We start from the raw sequence: 20186 nt of genomic DNA, 5'->3' as shown, positions 1-20186 counted from the left end.
ATGTATCCCCCTTGCATATTACAGAAGGCAAAAGAGCACGGTGGCTTCAAAGGTCACCAGGCAAAACCAAACTGCTGTTGCGCCATATTCACATACAAATTAAAACCATTCCTCTGTAACGCACTGAGCTTCATTCTGCAATCTTTATCCAGACAAAACTTGCAGTGGTATTGCACAGATAAGACACAGAAAGATTCAGGGTGTGGCTGGGTAAGACAGAGCTTTCAGTAAGCCTCCTGCACTCTAGGCAGTGAGGAGACTATATGTCACATATTCTTTTGGTTCGAGTACTTCACGTAACTTAGAGACACAATTGCTAATACTTGTTTGAATTTCCAAAATACTTTGATGCAGTCTGTGAGGCTGTGAAACTCAATCTGCAATTGATCTACTGAACAAATCAAACAGCAAAGTCAGTTTATCAACCGTGTGTGACACCGCACATGGTGCAAAGAGCTAAGAGTTAGTGGCCATGCCAAAGCAAAATCTTGGGAACTATTGTGTTAAAAAAAAGTAAAAGCAACACTACAGTACTAAAACGTTATTATCACCTACAGGATTCACTGCAGAAGCAGTGCTACTTTTCAGAACAGGTCAAGTTTTATTAACATGAGAATGTATTAGTGTGCATGGTAAGAGTTACCACTGAAAGAGCAAGGAACCTGCCTCTGGTCAAACCCAAGAAGCTTGGAAATTAATTTCAAAACTGCAAACTAGTTCCATAAAAATTTTGATGTTGAAACGCTTTAAAAAAATACAGCCACAAGAACAAGATATTTCTATCTCTCTAATGAAATACTCTCTCATCTCATGCTTTATACTTTGGGTATCAGTAAGTCAACACTTCCTGTGACCATCTGATCTTATTGTGAGAAGAAAACTGATTTACTATACGTGTTCACAAAAACTTCACTTTTCACATTCTGTAGTCAAGGGCGAAAAATTTTACCTGAAGACTCCACACAGACATTAGAAGTCAGAGTGCTGAAAAACATCTGCAAATACTATCAAATTCTAAAAAGAATAGCACATTTAAAACTAAAGAATGATTAAAAATATCACTTACACGCCATTTAGCACATTTATAGACTGTGTCCTCAGCCCGTATCCAGTGTCTTTCAAATTGGAAATAATTCCTAACACATTAATATTGGAACCCTTTGATCCAAAGTCTTTTTCACTGTACATTATCATGTGAGAGCTTGTGAAGTCCTGTTAAAACAAAGAAAAGGAAAAGCATCATAAGGAAAATGCAACGTGACATTTCAGTGCACTCAGCAGATGCCTACTACGTGTTCTTGGAACTTACGCCAACAATCGGTCGCAGTGACTGCAACTTGTCATCATAGCCACCCCAGTCTGTCCAGTCCCGATACGCTCCTTCTTCCAGCAAATACTGATGGCCTTCAAACCCAGGCTTCTCGTAAGCGACCCAACTAAACAACAACAAAGTCTGCGTGTGAAAATGGACAACTGCCACTCCGTGTTGTTATGGAGGAGATATGGGTGTGAAAAATGTGTTCTTTTGCTGTGAATATCTGCATATTTAACCCATGCATATGTGTAAATCCCAATACCAGGAGAACAGACAAAATAAACAGGTACTGTTTGTCCACTGCAATTTCCAGCCTATGGAGTTACTAATTCAGTTGCAGTGGAAATATTGCTGGTGTTGTCCCACACTTACACTCCTCCCAGTACTTTCATGGATCCCACTGATGTAAGTCTCATCTTTTCTTCTGATTCCTTGTCATCAAGCATAAGGATCTCTGATTCTACTTCCACATGTCTCCCTTCAAAGAACGGCTTCTCGTAAACAATTACCTGTAGTGGAAATGAAGTAAAAGAAAAGTTGCAGAGAGCAACAGACAGTTTCTTCTGCACAGGCACACAGCGAGAGAAGGCAAAATTATAAAAATAATTTAGAATTAGCGGGACCTCTCTATTCTCTTCTAAAGGTGCAACATGAGGGCTTGAACATTCATTACCCATCTGCATTACCCAGACAGTCGCTGATGCTGTCATGTACGTATGTGATGGATGCGTAAACGTGACAGAACTTGCAGTTTCATGGTGTGGTCACACACAGTAGGACCAGCCACCAAACTATCAGTAGTTGATCCATGATCAAGACACATTTATCTATCCACGTGTAGTTCATGTATTAAAAAATACCTTTGGACGATCAAATAAATACTGGCTTTTACCTTTGGCTCTCCACTGAATTCAACTTTGCGACCACCCTGTTGAAAAAAACAAACAAACAACAGTTGTCTATACTTAGCTAGTCAACTTATAGGCAACTATAATAGTCATTAACTCATTGCAAAAAGACAGAATTAAGATGAAGTCTTCCTTGAAGAACACAAATGAAAGTAAGATGACAGATTAAAGGCAGAAATGGATGTAATCAAATGCTCCAAGTTCAAGAATTTAAAAATCAAAATTTTTAGTCTATAAAAGTTATAGTTTTGTGAGTCTTGAAAAATCTAGCCACCTTAACACATTTTTTTCTAACACATAAATATAGGTCATATAACTTGCAAGTAACAACAGTAGTTTACCATTTTCAAGGGCCTCATGGACCTAATGTAGGCTTCCTTCTTCTCCCAGAATGCTAAATTAGGATATTCACCAGGCTCCAACATTAAAGGGACTCCCTGGAAACCAGGTTCTTCATAAATCAGCCATCTAAAGGCGAGGGGCAGAAAGCAAAAGATAAAAACCCCAGGACATTTCTGAACAGTAAAGAACAAGACAATATGTTTACTTTCGAAAAGACATCATTGTACCCTTAATAAAATTTGTTTCTTTACCATCAAAACTTCCAACTACAAGCTGGCATATTGGCAAACTTCTGTGCCTGAGCAGGAACCACCCACCCATAACGCAAGTGTTTTGTTAGAACAGACTTAAAAAAACCCACCCAAAACCAGCACTATGAACAGACAGTTAAGAATTTGACCGTCTTATCTGAAGGCAACTCAAGTTTTAGACTGAAGTTTCAAGTCTTAAGGTTACTCTGTATTGTTTTTAGAATATTTTTAAAATATGCAGAACCAATTTTCAAGAAGTTGAAAGATCTCTACTAACCTAAACTTGGATTTGTTGCACAATCTGTTCAATAGAAAATTCTAAACCTGTGTTATTTAACAATACGTAGAAACCCCTGGCAACTCCTCAGAAATCTACTTCCTTAATGGTTTGTCTGCTAAAAATCTGCTTTGAAAGAAATAACTTTCAAAATTCCTGATTGGGACAGCAACAGTAGCTTTTCAAAGCATTTCCCATAAAATCTTAGTCAGTAATCAATCACTGGAAACAAAGAAACATACTGCTAATCTCTGCATAAAGATGGCAACGTATTTCTTCCAGTTAAATTTAGCACTCTCAGAAGTGCTACATGGATCAGTTTAAAACAGATATTACACTGGAACACCCTTAAATCCTGGAAGGATCATAATGGGTAATTCCAAGATACTAGATAAGTGTTAAATAATCCATCACTCTATCATGCTTAAAAGGCAGATTCCAAGCTGATGAGAACTGGCACAAGTTGGTATAGTTTCACTGCAGATATACCGTTCCAAGAAATAAAGAAAGAGCTTTAGTTTTATCGCTGCCTACAGATGAATGTTTGACGTGTTGTGTGTCCTGCAGCCGCACCAGTCAGTAAACCCTCAACTTAGTTTGCAGTCAACACCAACTCAGGCAGGAGTCTTGATCTGCTTGAAGGTCAGGAGGCTTTATAGAGGGATCTGGACCGATGGGCGAAGGGCAGCTGTATGAGGTTCAACAAGGCCAAGTGTCATATCCTGCACTTGGGTCCCCTGCAACACTACAGGCTTGGAGAAGAGTGGCTGGAAAGCTGCCCAGTGGGAAAGGACCTGAGGGTGCTGGTTGACAGCCAGCTGAACATGAGCCAGCAGGAGGAGGCAAGTGATTATTACCCTGTGCTCAGCACTGGTGAAGCCACACCTCACATACTCTGTTCAAGTTTTGGGTCCCTCACTGCAAAAAGACACTGAGGTGCTGGAGTGATTCCAAAGAAGGGTAACGAACCTGGTGAAGTCTTATGAGGAGCGGCTGAGGGAACCGGGGTGGTTTAACCCGGAGAAAAGGAGGCTGAGGGGAGACATCATTGCTCTCTACAACTACTTGAAAGGAGGTTGCAGTGAGGTGGGTATGAGTCTCTTCTCCCGATTAAGAAGCGATAGGACCAAGAGAAAATGGACTTAAGTTGTGCTAGGGGAAGTTTATATCGGATATTACGAAAAGCTTCTTCACCAAAATGGTTGTCAAGCATTGGAACTGGCTGCCCAGAGAAGTTGTGGGATCACCATCCCTGGAGGTATTTAAGACATGTAGGAGAAACACTCAGGGACATGGTTTAATGGTGGACTTGGCAGTACTGGGTTAACGGATTCTATGATCTTAAAGATCTTTTCTAACCTAAACGATTCTATGATTCTATGACTTAACTTCACTGTGAGAATTTAAACACACGGAAGTCCAAGGAGCGAGTACAATCGGAAGATAGAGGTGCACTGAGTCATTTTTGTTGGCAGCTTTTAGTAAACAACAATTAAGCACAAACACTGGGAAATTTTAAGAAGATACAACCACACCCACACGGCAAGGTGACTCAGAACCAGAGCCTCCCTCAACTGTCAAGACAGTGAGCTATGCCACGCCTGTAAACTAAAGAAAAAACACTGCAACACGCAAAAAAGCAGCAACAATTTACTGAATTTCTCATGCAAGCAATGGGTAGAATCTACTGCTTTTTACACTGGAATAATGAACTGACATCTAAGAAACACTATTTTTCAACCATCTGTTTTGCTTCCTGGTGCAAATATTACTGTGCCTTCCCTCAAGGAATCCAAGCGCAACAGAGAGAAATTAAGACTGTAAGAGTTTACACAGATTTAGTGCAAAAAATGTCATCTCACTGATGCAAAATAAGGACCAGTCTGAGAGATGTGCACAGGCTCTGCTTACTTTCCAAAAATTTTGTGATTTCAATATTCACAGAATGCTTTTAAGTGAGGGACAGAAACAAAGCAGAGAGGCAGATGAAGTCAGTTAATAATCAATCTCCAAATAACAACTGATTTCATTACTCTTGGCAGGCATGTAATCTGGATTAAGCTTGTGGCTCAACAGAAATATCCTCCTGTCAGAGAACCAGCTACTTGGACATCTTAAGATCTCCCTACATACCCAAATGCTTAATTTTTTCCCCAAATCAAAGCGTAAAGATTTAATTAGATAAACTACCTTTTGCCTAACTACTCAAATGCCCCATCTATCACGTGGCATATTTGAATATATTTTTGAAGCACTATGTAACACTTGCCTTTAGCCAGGCAGGTTTTGATAGACCATCTGCCACAAGGCAAACGCTATTGGTGTCCAAACACAGCATGGACAACAGGTAACAACCAAGGTCTGAACACCCTATAAAATGTTCTGCAGGACCCAACATCACTGAAAGTGGTTCCACTCTCTCACTTTATATTGGAAAGCAGCCTGCCTCTTCTGAGTACTTTTCCCAGTAACACTTCGAGGCATATTTTCAGTACTGATTTATAAGTTAGCATAAGTTATCAAAACTACTATTGCTACAGCGTTTGGACTGTTCCTTAGACGTCTCCTTTCTCCTAAAAGCTTGCTTAGTTCATGACATATATTACATTCCTAACTCACATGGCCAGATATTTTCGGATGACGTAACACACATGTCCCAAACATCACCAAAAACACAGATTAAGATGCACTGGGAAATACAAGAATGCTTTCCAAAGTTCGCATGTGACACTAAGTCTTATTTTGTAACACAAGGGCATGAAAAATTTCTTCTTTTAATACAATGATTTCAAGTTTAGGTGAAAGCAAGTAGGAAATGTGGTCTTATCACAACAGGTCATCCCCCCACACTCAGTTATGTTTGCCTGAATAAGAAAGAGCAAGAGAGGAAAACGCATTTCTTTGCTAAAAATACAGATGTCTTTACTACATGCAAGCAGAAGAAAAACTGTCTCTAACACTACATTTGAAGAGTTCAGCCTCTCCAAGGGTGAAGCATTACAATGATGTACTAATGCTACTGTCAACAAACACAACCAAAACATGGAATTAGAATAAACACAGCCTGCTTGCATGTCTGACAGGTGTAACCAATGGTTTAAACCAAATTCCTTTCATAGCAGTACACGTTCATACAGAACTACGCACTTACATGCCCCAGTGTACTTTGATAGAACAAGTCTTCTGAGTGGTTCCAAACACCCCTGTTTCTTCAGTGTCATCAAAAAAGGAAGTTACGATTCCTAACCCTTCAGGTTCTGTATACAAATCAATTCGGCAAACCCTGTAATCCTGAAAAATGAAGATTGCCATGACCACTTGATCTGTGCTGCGAGTTCTGTAATTAATGTGCATAACTAAATCAGTTTTGAAACACCCGCTTATTTTAAATTGTTTCCCCTCTTGTCAATTACTACTGCTGTTAGATGCCTGTAATAAAAACAGCTAGGCCAGCCTGCCTCTCTCTGTTTGGATCAGGACAGTCAGTCAATCCCTAATCAGCATTTACAGTGTTTACTTCCTGTCATCCAGGCAGAAATGCATCTTCTGCCATCAGTTAACATCTCCTCTAGCAACTTAAATCTGAAGATAACACAAAGCAAACCATTCTTGAAAAGAACTCCAATTCAAACGAGAATTGTAGTTATGAGGAATATATATTCCTCCTTTTTCCTTTCCTAGTCAAATAACTTTATAGGTCATGCTTGCTTTGGCAACCTGTAAAGCCAACTACTTAATGGTAGGTTAAAAGCGAGTATAGGAAGGCTGTTACACCACGTGTGAAACTCCCTCGTACGTTTGCGCATTCATGGCTATTTTGTTGTTTGACACTAAAGTTTGTGTTGAGTGTAAATTTGGTTTACATTTAAAAAATAAAAAAGAAAAAGCCACCCACATCTTTTGAAAATATGAGTCTGTGGAATTACTGATGGTTTTCGGGAATGTTTTTTTTTTTCCCTGAGAGACTGACCAAGCACATGCAACATCACATTTGGGAGGCTGTTCTAATAAAACCCACTAACTTTTCATCCTGCTCTATCCTTCCAGCGGCTGTTACCATAATTCCCATTGTGCAAAAGCCCCCTCATTTATCTTGTGATTAAACAACAAATTCGCCATGGAAGAATGTCTCATGCATTTACAACTCATGCTACACTTGTGTCTTACTACACAAATCACACTTTGTATCAGTATACATACCAAACATTAAGATCTATACAGAATTTTCTTATATTACTTGCCTTAACAACGTGTCTTATTGAACCAATCACTGTAGGCTTCAGAGATCTGCATTTATTGAGCTCTTCAGAAGTACCTGCACCCCAAATATCTGGGAGTTCCATCTCTCCTTCTTCCAGAGGAATAGAAGGGCCTTCAAAATTTGGTTTCTCATAGAGTATCCAGCTTAAAATAAAATAATCTCCTTTTTAATGGTGCTTTATCAAGTGTGATTTGCATAAAATCATGTGCCCATTTAACTAATCCTTTTGTAAGAAGTATTATTTCTAGATCCTTCCCACCATCCCAAACCAGCCTATTTGCCCAGTACTGATGATGCAAGCCATTTCTGGTCTCTGTGATACTTGTGAAAGCAATGATAAAACCAAAGGTGCCTACTGCTGACTTCGTAATTTCATCAAAAACTCCTCCACCTTTTTAAATTGGTGATTTGGGGCAGCAAGACTACCGTCTATGAATACCAGACTTTTGCATGAGATACTAATCAGAACCCACTTGTAGGTCAGAAAATGTTGACACTGCAGACTGCTGCGTCACGTATAAACAGAAACGCTACTTCGATCATCTGAACAACAGCCTGGAGATCCACAGGGGCTGGTATAGATGCGCCAAAGGGCGATAAGACTGCTCGGAAGTCAAGCACAACTTTATTTTTAACAGCAGCTTTGAACATATAACTAGATAAAAACTCTAGCCATATGCAAATATAAAACCCTCCCCTGGAGCTCTTGTTGAAGGGAGTGGAAGCAAAAACCAGCCCCCTAGTCCATGCTGGAAAAGATGACCTGGTTCACACAGATCAAAAGATTTTCATTCAGGTTTTCTGAAGCTAAAACAGCAATCAGTGTGCTTCCCAGAGCCTCCTACTGCAGCTAGCCCTCATTTCTGCAGCTTACTATCAGATCGTTACTTTTGAGAACCTGCTATTTAACTGTATTACAGCCCGGCCACAATTTAACTTGCCATGCTGTCCCCACTAATAATGGCTGTTCTGTCAATGCTATGAAGAATGTAGGAGATTTTTTTTTTTAATTACCCTCAGGCAATCTAGTTTTCAAAGAAAAATTCCCCCTGGACTCCTCAGAGGAAAAAATCAATTATCTCTATAGCACCACCTCACACATTTGGACACGCAATTAATTTGCATCCAAATCTCTTTCAGACCTAGCTTTGAAATCCTTTGCTAGCTTTTTAGCCCAATACGAACACTATCCTAGAACCCACAAAGGGGAGAGGAGTCAAAGGGCAGCATGGCTGGACAGAATCTGTCATTTCACCCCATGGCTATGCCTGGGCTAACACTGCACCCCCCCAGATGGTAACACTCTCTCAACTGGTCAGCCAAATAAGTTTCCCAGCCCAGAATTTCCTATTGCAGAAGTAAAACACCCAATTTTCTCGCTCATAGGTGTCTACGTTACATTGCCATTTGCAAGGCAGACTTACTGTGAGCTACATGCCAGTTCTGTTTCAAAAGATTTTGGGATAGACCAACGATAAAGAATAAAAATCAATCTCTTACCACCCTCTGATGACTTTAACTAAAATCGTTGGTGACAGAACCCAAGAACTGCAATCCAGAACATCATGGAAAACTTCAATACCATTTTTTGGATAGTCTGAATCACAGAATATCACCAGCTGTGTTAAAAATAAAAACCAACAACAAAAAACCAAACACCAACAACATGTCATTCTATCTTGCTATGTTTTAAATATAGAGAGAAACAGTAAAGATAACAATATTGATCTTACCTTGCCAGGTCTGGGATTGATTTTACTTTGTCCATTTCTTGCAAGTGCCTATAAACAGTGGGGAGAGAAATGTCACACACACACAAAAAAACCAAACCAAAAATCTATTCAATAACAATGCTCAGCTATAAAAAAGATCTTAGTGAAAATGAATTAAAATTAGTCTGAGTAGTAAAAAGCTGGTAACATTTCAACTACACCTACCTACTGCTTCAACTCCTCCCTCTTCCCAAAGAGCAGTATCTTGACATGAAAGTACAAATTTACACAAATTTTTTTTTTAACTCTGAATTATCACCTCACTGAAACCAACTAACTCCAGACTTGAGATGCTTTAAAATCCTTCTGAATAGCTTCCTATATACTCCAGGAGCTCTTCACCAAGAGACCACTTAGAAAAACTGGCATTAATGAAGTAAATGCTCTACAGTAAGATATTAATGAAGGTTTAAATGTCTGGCAACCATAAAGCATGAAATAATTTTTAAGGAATATATGAAAAGCCTGAGGTGGCACGATGGCACACACATGTATAAACTAACTGGCACAATCATTTTTTTGCCAGTTACAAGATATGTTTCTTCAAAAAGTGTGGGACTCTGTGCAATAAGCGATAGACTAAAAATCCTGAGAACAAATAAAACACACTGAGGAATACAAAATCTAAAACAACGTTGAAGTCAGTGGTAAATTACAGGGTATAGAATATATGGGAAAGTTGTCACTGCATCACGTCTTCCTAAAACAAAGAAATAGTGGCAATTATGTGTTTGGTTTCCTAGCAAGGACAGGAGAGCTCATTCTGGGACAGGGTTTTGCTCCTCTAGGAACTATTTATACAAACAAAAAAACCCCAAACACCCCAAACAGATCCTGCCCCTAAATAGGCTGCAGCCTAAGATAACCAGCAACACATGCAATGAACTAATGAGAACAGTCAGCACGCAGCCTGGCAGTGGTCTTGGGACAGAGTTTCCAACCACCATCAGATTTTTGTAGGCATCATCAAGACACGTTGAAGCACGACTGGTTTTTTAGCCTGTGCTTCAATCCCTGTTAGAACTTGCTCTGTGTTTTAAGGAATGCCAGAGTCATTGTTTTGGGCTGCCCTTACTCTTTTCCTTCACATTACCCATTAGCCGTTGCATCATCATTTTCTTAGTCAGTGGAAGATGCACAGTAAGTGTACATCATACAAACTTCTTCAGTTCCTGTCTAACTGGAGCAAGACAACTCAAGAGTCACCAACAGTGCTACAGAAGTCCTGGAACCCTCTGGAGCCTAATGGGCTGATCTCAAGAGCAGTCTTATGTGTGTACGTACCCCCTTGCCATATTAGGACTCCATACCACACTGGAAAATTAAAGCCCGCTCAGGAACAACAGTTTAAGTAGAAAAGAAAGAAACAAAAAAAATTCAGTACTAGTCATTTAGCTTTAAACTCAGGTTTTGAAATCCAAGCAGGACCATCCAGAGTAAGAAAGCCCTTTTAACTGGCAGTGTTAAGCCTACATCACTGCAAATAACACCCCTAATTTGCATCCCCATGCTAATTAAAAAGCTTTGAGAGAAAAATCTACATCCTCAAAATTGCAAGGATGATTTCTTCTGCAAGGTAAAAAAGGAGTTATTTCTACTACTGCCACGCTCCTTTTAGTAGAACTGTAAGAGCAGATACCCATTAGCTTTGGAAAAGTATTTCTCAAACTTCTTATACGCTGCTTCAATTCCACAAATCACATTAATGTGTCTATTTGACACTGGGGAACGTATTTCTACCTATGGTTCTTAGATCTCCTGATTATAGTTTTCCTCTTGGGTAACAGTCCCCACACCCACAGAAATACAGGACATTGGTTCATCATTTTGAAAAGAGAGATTACAAAGTTCTTCAACTTTTGGGTAAAGTTGTCTCAAAGGGAAAACATAGGTCTGCCTTCACTCGTGATGAATAGATGCTCATCACTAGACAAAGGGACAGCCCTTCGCTGCAGCAGCACTTTCAATAATCACCACTATCCCGTTCTTAAAGAATACATGTATTTTCTATCAAATGCATGGGAATACTGGGAATGAAAACAGGGCTAAAAAAAAGTTTGCCCTGCTACCTCATTTAACAGTGCAATGGCTGAATGTCTTGCTGGAAGAGGAGAGCTTACTGTCAACACATGAAGCAGCAAAAGTTTTCTAAAGTTCTCAAAAAGCATTCTACTAATTTACAGTAAAAAATAAAGTTAGCAGGAGATTTGTTTCAAAATAATACAAAATCAAGTATGAAGACATATTCAAACATACAGTTCAATTCATACTTGTGAAGAGCTCAAAATAAGGGCACCAGGAAGAAACACAGTATGTTAATAGATGCCATTTCATTTTCATGTGTAGCCAATATCAGAGGAAACTGGGACCGCACCTACATTCACATCTACGTATCTGTAATCTATGTATGTCCCTAAGAGGAGAAACAAAACAAAACAATGTATGTATGTAAAAAAATATAAAAGCTGGATAACTTTCCAGGCAGATTTTAAACAACACAATACTTACATCCACATCTAATAAACCAGTGGGGACATTTGATTCATATCTGCTTTGCCCTAACCAGCTGGAAAAACTTTTCTCAGGGTTCCCATAGCTGGGCATTTGTAAATTTAGTTCTTTTTTTGCACTATCTGCTTGCATGTACTTCTCCACAAAGCTTGGAAACTTCATATCTGAAAGAGACTGAATTGCAAAATGAAAATTAGCAATCATACAGCAGGCAGACAAAATTTTACATGGTTGTGTTCCATGAATGATCTTTGTTACCTCAGATTTTTGAGGCATGCCAAATGGTCCAGAAGCGTCCTGTTGTAAAGGCGGCATCGCCGGGGAGTCTGCTGTAAAAGCTGTTGTGGTGTTATTTACTGAAGGATTAAAGAGCTTCTCTTTAGACGTAGAAGATAGCAAGCTTGAGAAGAGGGAGCTTTTTTCAAGCCGGGATCTCTTAATTTCACCATCTGTACTATCGATGTTCTCTTTTCCGTTTACTTCCTGAGTAAAGGCAGGTTCCTCTCTATTACATGATTGCAGGGCTTTGAATATGATACTTTGCTCTGCTGATGCACGCTTGGGTCTGACTCTGGCTATCGTTTCCAAGCTTTGCATTTTAATTTGTTGGGCCGGTAACAGATCCTGTGTTTTTTCCTTCCTCAGTCCCAACCCAAAAGTAAATATACTAGGATCGAACACTTTCTCTAAGTTGTCTTCGTGAATAGGAGGCATTGCGAAGTGAGGTGCTGGGGACTTGGGAAGCTTTGACCTCTTCTTTTTCTGGGGTAAACAAACGGAGCTGTCCAAGTTTTTTATTGTTTCAGCAAACTTCTTCATGTCGCACGGGGAATCAAAAACACTATCGTCTTCAGGAGATCCGTTACAGGTTTCGCCTGGGCTCTTTGGTGTATTGATGTGGTGCTCTGATTCCAATATACTGTCTGGACTGCTGTCATCGTACTGCAGTGCTGCAAGGCTCAAATCTCCTGGCTTTGCCTTTTTATCTCCGTTTTCCATCTTCTGAAATTCTGAACTAGAAACCTGGTAAGACGGTAGAGAACATTTATCATCTTTGCAAGGTGATAAAACCTCCGTGTTTGGCAGCACCTTTTCTTCATTTTTGTGTAATTCTGAGCGTGTGCTATTTCTTTGGCAGGAAGTCTCCTGAGCATTTTCGCTTTTACTAGGCGAGTGCAAAGGGAGTTTAAAGGGTGAACTTTCTTTTTTAGCTGTGGTTAATTCTGGATCGGGATGCTTCAGAGAGACGCTACTAGCATCAACTTTGCTGCTTTGGTTAAAAAGGGATATCGCAGCTTTTACTTTAAGTTCAGTTGTCTTCCCAGTATCCTCATAAGAGCCTTCTTCATTTTTGCCCTTTAATTCAGCAGTACTTTCCTTCTCTGGTGTGCCATTCTCAAGTAACTTCTGGCGACTGTTTTGCTTGTTTAATGTTTTATCAGGCTGTTCGCTTTCCTTAGGTTGTTTTCCAAATTTCAGCTTTGCTCTGCCAACAAACGTGCTTGGTACAGCGGTAGTTTTTAAAGCAGGGATGTCAGTAGGCCTCTGGCTCTGGTTAGCACACTTATTTTCAAACAAGGAAATTTTGTTGGCAATGTTGCTGTTAGTTTTGTTAACTGGTTTTTCAAGAGTATCCTGCTCATTTTCTAAACTGTCTTGATTTGTAGGTGCTTTAAAATTCAGCTCTACATTCTTCGGTTTGGCTGGACTACAGGAGGCAAAGTGACACAGAGTTACATTACAATGAAGTTTTCCAGAGTCATACTATGTTTAAATTTTCGTATCTCAAAAGGAATTAATTAAAAAAAGAAGCAACTATACAAATGACCAAAAAAAAAAAAAATCAGACACTAAATAAGGATACATTTCAAACACGCACATAGTTCTTTAATGCTCAGTAAAACAAAAAACACAGCAGCCTACAGCATCTGTAATTGAGGCAGAGAACTTAACTACTTATGGCTGACAGACATTAAAATTTAATAGTGAATAGGCAGAATAAATTATAAGCATGCAATTCCCTACAGAGTTTAGGAAACAAATCCCAATTCATTAAGGTGATAATGAGTTGGTTAACATTTGAATATAGTTCTCCAAGGAGTTTTGAAGACATCTGCCCAGATTCTTTGCAGCCCTTACACTGCAGAAGCAACCTTAAATCAAATGAAAGACCTCTTCTGGCCTCAGTGCTGGTGGAAAAGGTAACTGTCCCCAATAACTGCATCACCAGTTGGCTAAGCACCACCTCTCCCATTTCCTTCAGGTAAAGCCAGCTAATGATTCAAACTAACCCTGCTGATTTTACAAGAATTGAATTAGGAAACACTCAGAGAAACCTCCCTATCAGCAGGGACAGTGAGGTCTGTACAAGTACACAGCACGCAGTACTCCTGTACTACAGCAGAAGGCTGATGACAAGCAGCTGAGAGTTTTCAGACTTCTTCCTCTGAATACCTACACCCAGAGAAAAGCACTTGTCCATGTCACTTGTTACTGCAGGAACAGTACGAACAGCTGTGAAGATGCAAGGCCCATGTCTTCAAAATTTATCAGTCAGATATAAGGAGTGTCGAGGAGCCCACCATGATCTCAAAGGCAGAGCTGTTCTCCAAAGAGGAATCTGGAGACATTTGGTGCTGGGGGAACAGGCAGAAACTGCACTACATGAAAACTGCCAATGGCAGGAGATAAAAGAAACTAGCTTGCAGCAACAGTCTCCAGGGCCACAAATGCTCTGTCAATCAGTGAATGATTGTACCTTCTTCTTTTTTACCTACATAAACTGTATTCACTGAGCTCTCAAACAGCTCTTTAGCCGAAGACAGACACGAGGTACACATGAATTAACATGAAAAATCCCCAAACCAAGATCATTCCTTTCTCCTCTTCCTCAAGGGATCCATCCCAAGTAAGAAAGTCAACCTTATGAAAGCAAGGCTCTCCACCGTACAAGCTTCTTTCCTTGAGAAAATCATGAAGAACAAATTGACTGAAATAACAGAGGAACCCTAATTTAGCTGCTTAGAAACCTATCTGGAAATCAACTGTTAAAAATCACCACATCTTTATGGAGGCGGCTTCCCAACAGCACTCACTGTAACTACCAGCCTGCTCATGTTGGTTCACAACTGGAATGCTCTTAGGAAGAATCTTCACTGCACTCCTAATAGGGAACGTGAGCTGGGATTAAACCATCGTGAGACAGGTTAGTTTTACCCTGCTGATGATGTGTGGTTGCAATAGTAATCCTATTGATGGATCTGTCTCTGCCTTCTCTATAACACCTTTATAGGCAGCAAGAGATGACTGAGGGCTACCCATATCCTTCTCTTTTTTCAGCTGAGTAAATAAAGCTGCTTCAGCTTCTCCTCATACATGCTATGCTCCAGTGCCATCCCCTTCTTCACGGCTCACCATGGGACTCATTCCAATTTGTGAACATCTCTCCTGAACCAGAAGAGAGTTGGAAGAGAAGGGAGGGGTACAATTCAATGTAATGCTCCCAATGTTACCTCATGAGCACCAAACACCTTCTCCTTTGACCTGCTGGCTATGCTCCTGCCCATGTAGCCCAGGCTTTGCCTTCATCTGCTACAAGCATGCACTACTGACACATGCTGAATTTCCTGTTCACCAGGACCCTTCATGTCCTTTTCTGATCAGAAGAAAGTACTTCTCCTCTCCTTCTACCTGTATCTTCAAGAGGTATCACTAACGGCCTAGTTATCTTAACAGACTCACTGCTGTATCACTCCTTTGTCAGCCTGTCACTCACATTACAACACCCACCTTCCTAATAAAACCCCCGTCTCCCCGTATGCCTCGACACAAGCAAGTTTAATGGTTAACACTGACCGTTTTTGGCCACACCTAAAGCCTCTTTTAAATGAACATCAAACACCTCAGAGGTATAGTTTCAAGCTTTGCAAATTTAGGCAGAAACAACCACTTCAGCACTTTGTATTTCACATCCCGCAGTATTTGTTTCTGCAGCAGCAGCAGAACAGCTGAGACTGAAGAGAAATAGAAAGCTCAGCCGTGGAGCTCCGTCCACTACAGCTGGCCTCTTCTAACGAATCTTTTCATTATGTGTTTTCCACACTCAGAAATACTGATTTTAAATATAGCCAGAAGATGTGCCTTATAGCACGAAATGAGTTTCTGAGCCTGTTTAAAAGGAGGAGATGCTGTTCGAGAATCCTTTAGGCCTCTCCCCTAGTACGGGGGAAAAACATTAATAAGATGGATTCACTTAAGATTGTGAACACTTCCTTAGGGCCCAACGTGGCCGATTCCTACTACCTGCTGCTGATCTGCAATGCCAGGAGCAAGCAGTCGCAAGGGAAATACTGATGTCCTTCTCCCCAGCTACACCTTGCAGCTAACCTGTGGAAGCAAGCAGTTAAACCTCTCCCAATAGAGTCATAACCGGAAGGTGAGTCACATAGTTGGAGCACACTGTCCAAAAGACCACGCTGAGCACGTAACAGATGCCAAAAAACATTGATGCCAACACATCAGATTGAGGTGAGCAAAGAAAAATGGCACGTTAACAGACCAGAATAATTCCACAAGTGGGCGCAAATGCAAAGACAACTACAAAACCATGTCTGAACATCAAATGTGACAAGTGAAGCCAAGTTTTCTGCTAAGCACACCAAAGTAACTACTACTTGAGGTTTTATTTGTGGATCAAGATGTACCATCAGCCTCAGTTTAGCCTCAAATCTGGTAGGTTTTCCTTTCAAAAGCTGGAAGCAAAGTATCTTGCGACTTTCAAGCTGCCCAGAACAGAGACGTAAAATGAAAGAAGACAGAAAATGCTATAATTACTTGCAGGGAACCATCAAAAATTACTTCTTTTAAAACTGTTTCTAAAGAAACTTGATTTCCAGAACAATGTCACTAGTAAGAGACATTATGCATTTTTACATGAAAACTACTTTGATTATACAAAATCCATCTTATAGGAGGCAAATGAGTCCATGAAAGGGATTCGTATGAAGTATCTAACAGTAACTTTTCAATCTTTGCAAATGGAAAAGTTATCTGTTCTCTAGTTCAAAGCAATAACAAGAGAACAAAACCACACCTTCTTCTAGTAATGGCACCATCTTTTCCCTTCCCATTTTACAGCAGGTTTATAGTTCATGTGTTCTCCTGAACAATGACAAACGATAGCAGATAATCTGACCATACTGATCTGTCTGGCTAAAGAAACTGTGTGGCACTGTCAATGACCGCTGTCAGAGGCATCAGGAACCTTGCATGCAGCACGGCAGTCCCCACCCAGGGCTAAAGTTCCCACAGTAGCAGATAAGGCGAAGACACAGAGTGGCACTCACCCCACAAAATCAGGTGAAATAGAACAGGCTGTTTATTCATTAAAATTAAATCTGTCAGAAAGGATAACTTGTCTGTTAGACTCTGAGCACAGGAAAGGATTATTCACTGCACAGCAAGCCAAGGAGATAGCCATAAAAATGAAATCCAACTAGGCAAGCACTGGTAACTTCATCATCACCAATGACAGCGACACAAAGAGAAAAAAGCTACCTTTTCTTTGAAGTGTGAAGATATAAAACTTTGGAGTTTAAGATTTGTCATCTATGCTGCCACACAGCAAAGCATCACCATGTACAAAATTACAACAACTTAACTTCCAGTACGAGACGTTTTTAATTCAGTTAGCAATGAACAAATAAGATGTAGAGTGTTACAAATAATGCAAAGGAAATTGTTCCTAACACTCCCACACTTCCCAGATGTGGGAAGCATAACTGGAAACATAGGTGTTTCTTCAGCCATAACACTGAACCTTCGCGTCTCTCTAACACGAATGAATGGCAATTCTGAACACTCAGCATAATTCAGGTGGACCAATAGGATTCACCGTACCCTGACACCTATAAATGTATGTACCAGAATGAGGAAAGCAATAGCACAGAGCTATGACAATCAAACAACAGAAATGATGAATGCAATAAAATGATTCACTGCAGAATAAAATGTAACAGAATCCAGGAAATCAGTTGCTGGACTCATACTAGTGATTACAGTGGAAGTTATGAATATATCCACTTCTTTATAACCTGCAGGAAAGCACTGATCACATCAGTGACAATTTCTTCGAGTGTAAAACCAAATCCTGCAAACTTATACATGCAAAATTCTGCAAACGCCTGAAGTTACTCACGCGCATAAAATTTTACCTGATTTGTTCTGCACATACTTAAAAAGCAACTACTCTGGAGTGTGACTTATCATGTCATTTGAAGGATGACGTTCTACATTGCATTCTATACTTCTTCACAAAATAAGAGCAGAACTTACATTGTTTCAAAGAACAACACTTACGCAGTCCTTACTCAAAGATTTTTCACATACAACATCTTCAACCACATCCTCAGTTGGTTACAGACAGCAAAATGACATTAAGGTCAATGACAACCGAGCTAATCTGAGCAAAAACAGCGTCACTGATGACAACAGAGCAGCTTCTGTGTATGTTAAATTATTCCACATAATGGCATTGACATACAAAAAAACCCCCTATCCATAAAAAAAAAAATATTTTTCTAACACATGTAAACTATTGTTCTTGTTAAGTGGTAACATCAATTATGATATATTTTTTTTAAAAAGACAGTTCTTAATTTAAACAGATAGGTAACAGGTACATAGCTAGTCTTCCTATATAATTCCAAACACAGATACAGGCAAAATTACAGCTAGAGAGGCAAGAGTTTGTGTTACTTACAGGCTAATCTTTGTCGTGACTGTTCTGGAAGCATCCAAACTCTTCAGCTTCAAGCTGTCTAAATCAGCATTTGTCTGTCTCTCAGCTGACGTACACAGGTCTCCATTTTTAATCCCATCAGTACGCAAGAAAGCTCTTCCATCCGAACCATTACCATGCTTTACTGCCTTGGTCTCACTTCTGCCTTCAGCAAACGCCGAGGCAGAGTCTTCTGTCTTAGCAGCCAAAGAAACTTTGGGAGACTCCAAGCTGTCTTCCCCAAAAGCCACAGGTATAGTTCCCTTTTCCATCGAAGTTCTTTTTGTCGCTGGGTTAATCTCTGGTGATGCCAAAGGTTGCCTTTTTGAGGTGTAATCTTTTACCTGACCCTTTAAACCAGTAGGGGAAACAGGGACAGAGTCTGACTGACTTTTCTTATAGGATCTTCTCCTTGCAGGGGTTGTGTTTGATACCTGCTGCTTGCCTTTGTCAGCTTCAGTTTTAGATGCTGCTTTGTGAGGAGATCCAACTTTTAGGTCCTGATTATTACCTGGGGAAGAGGAATTCCTTTCAGGAGCCTGTTGAGAAGACTTTGCTTTTCTTTCAGAGTTTATTATCTTGTCTGTAAACACCTCAGAAGGGACATCATCCTCAAAAACAGATTCTTCTCTTGCAGTAGTCTCAGCCTGGTTTCTCTCTCCATTTGGAATGTCACTAGATGATTGAGATTTTCTCCTTTTTCCAGATCTTTTATTAGCAGATTTTTTATCCATTGTGTCCGAGTCACTACAGTTTTCTTCCGATGTAACAGTCACAGGTTCATTAAGGAGTTCGTCTCTTTTTCTCAGGTAGATATCAACTGCTAACACTCTAGCAGTATGTGTGTGTTCACTCGATGCAGATTCCAACTCGTATGGCGAATCCTTTGGTATTGCATGCCCAGGCTCCTCAGACACCCACGTGTTCACAAGCTGCTTGTGGCTTAAGATACTCTTTTCTAAGTCTTCACTAGACAAAGTTCTCAAGCTTTTTATGAAATCTGGAGTTGTGGAATTATTTATATCCGTGATGGAGTCTTTCTCCAATCCCAGGGTTTCCACATTCAGGTTGCTCTCAAAGAAAGAGTTTCTTATGGTTTCACTGCCGCTGCTCCAATCTGCTGACCACTCGCTGTCAGAAGAGACTCCCCTACTACTCCATTCTGAAATGGTATCGCGGTACAGCGGTCCCACTTCTCCGCTGAAATGATATGCCTGGCTCTCAGAAACAGCACTTACGTTTCCCACGTGCTCCGGTACTTCAGGAGCTTCGTGTCCTTCCTTTATGAGCCTGCAGTATATCGGCTGTGTTCTGTGAGGAGAAACTGACCTCTCCCCTTTCCGATGCAAGGTGTGTTCTAGTGAACTCTTGACATTCTTCCTTTTCCCCGTACCAAACAAATTTCCAAGTCTTTCCAAAACTGGTTTCTTTTTGTTCTCTTCTCTGGTAGAATCTGGAAACTGTGAGGTGGACTATAAAAACAAACAAACACACATTTGGTTAACATCAAAAACGTTTCTATAATACACTGTTTGTATTAGCACCACCAATTAAAAGGACACAGTGAATGGGAAACAAAACAGCTTACTGAACAATACCAGCTCCCAAAAAGGAAGAAAAACAAATCCCTCAAAAAACAGTTAAAATCCTAAGATCCTCCTGTATGTTTTTCCCCATATTTGTTTACGAGTTCACTCATCTTGCCTTACAATACCAACATTATAGGTCCCAAATCTCAAACTTTTGCACAACTAGTTAACATCACCCAAAA

The 20186-nt window shown here is 40.1% G+C and overlaps 1 protein-coding gene across 1 annotated transcript in view; it reads right to left on the bottom strand.

Moving 5' to 3' along the window:
* Window positions 1-19881, bottom strand: part of AIM1 (absent in melanoma 1) — a 40708-nt gene extending 20827 nt beyond the window's left edge. Inside the window, exons 1-12 of the mRNA XM_010132045.1 lie at window positions 18398-19881; window positions 11896-13345; window positions 11635-11811; window positions 9088-9135; window positions 8855-8973; window positions 7335-7497; window positions 6245-6384; window positions 2565-2691; window positions 2208-2243; window positions 1688-1824; window positions 1310-1436; window positions 1067-1212 (exon numbers count right to left, since the gene is read on the bottom strand). Of these exons, the coding sequence (XP_010130347.1) occupies window positions 1067-1212; window positions 1310-1436; window positions 1688-1824; window positions 2208-2243; window positions 2565-2691; window positions 6245-6384; window positions 7335-7497; window positions 8855-8973; window positions 9088-9135; window positions 11635-11811; window positions 11896-13345; window positions 18398-19149 (3422 nt within the window). The 5' untranslated portion in view covers window positions 19150-19881. The remainder of the gene's footprint in view (window positions 1-1066; window positions 1213-1309; window positions 1437-1687; window positions 1825-2207; window positions 2244-2564; window positions 2692-6244; window positions 6385-7334; window positions 7498-8854; window positions 8974-9087; window positions 9136-11634; window positions 11812-11895; window positions 13346-18397) is intronic.
* Between the last annotated feature and the right edge of the window lie 305 nt (window positions 19882-20186).

This window comes from Buceros rhinoceros, unplaced genomic scaffold (assembly GCF_000710305.1).
Source record: "Buceros rhinoceros silvestris isolate BGI_N320 unplaced genomic scaffold, ASM71030v1 scaffold15202, whole genome shotgun sequence".
Classification (NCBI taxonomy): Eukaryota; Metazoa; Chordata; class Aves; order Bucerotiformes; family Bucerotidae; genus Buceros; species Buceros rhinoceros.
The sequence above is the reverse complement of the archived record's forward strand: the minus strand, read 5'-3'. Positions and strand labels throughout refer to the sequence as shown.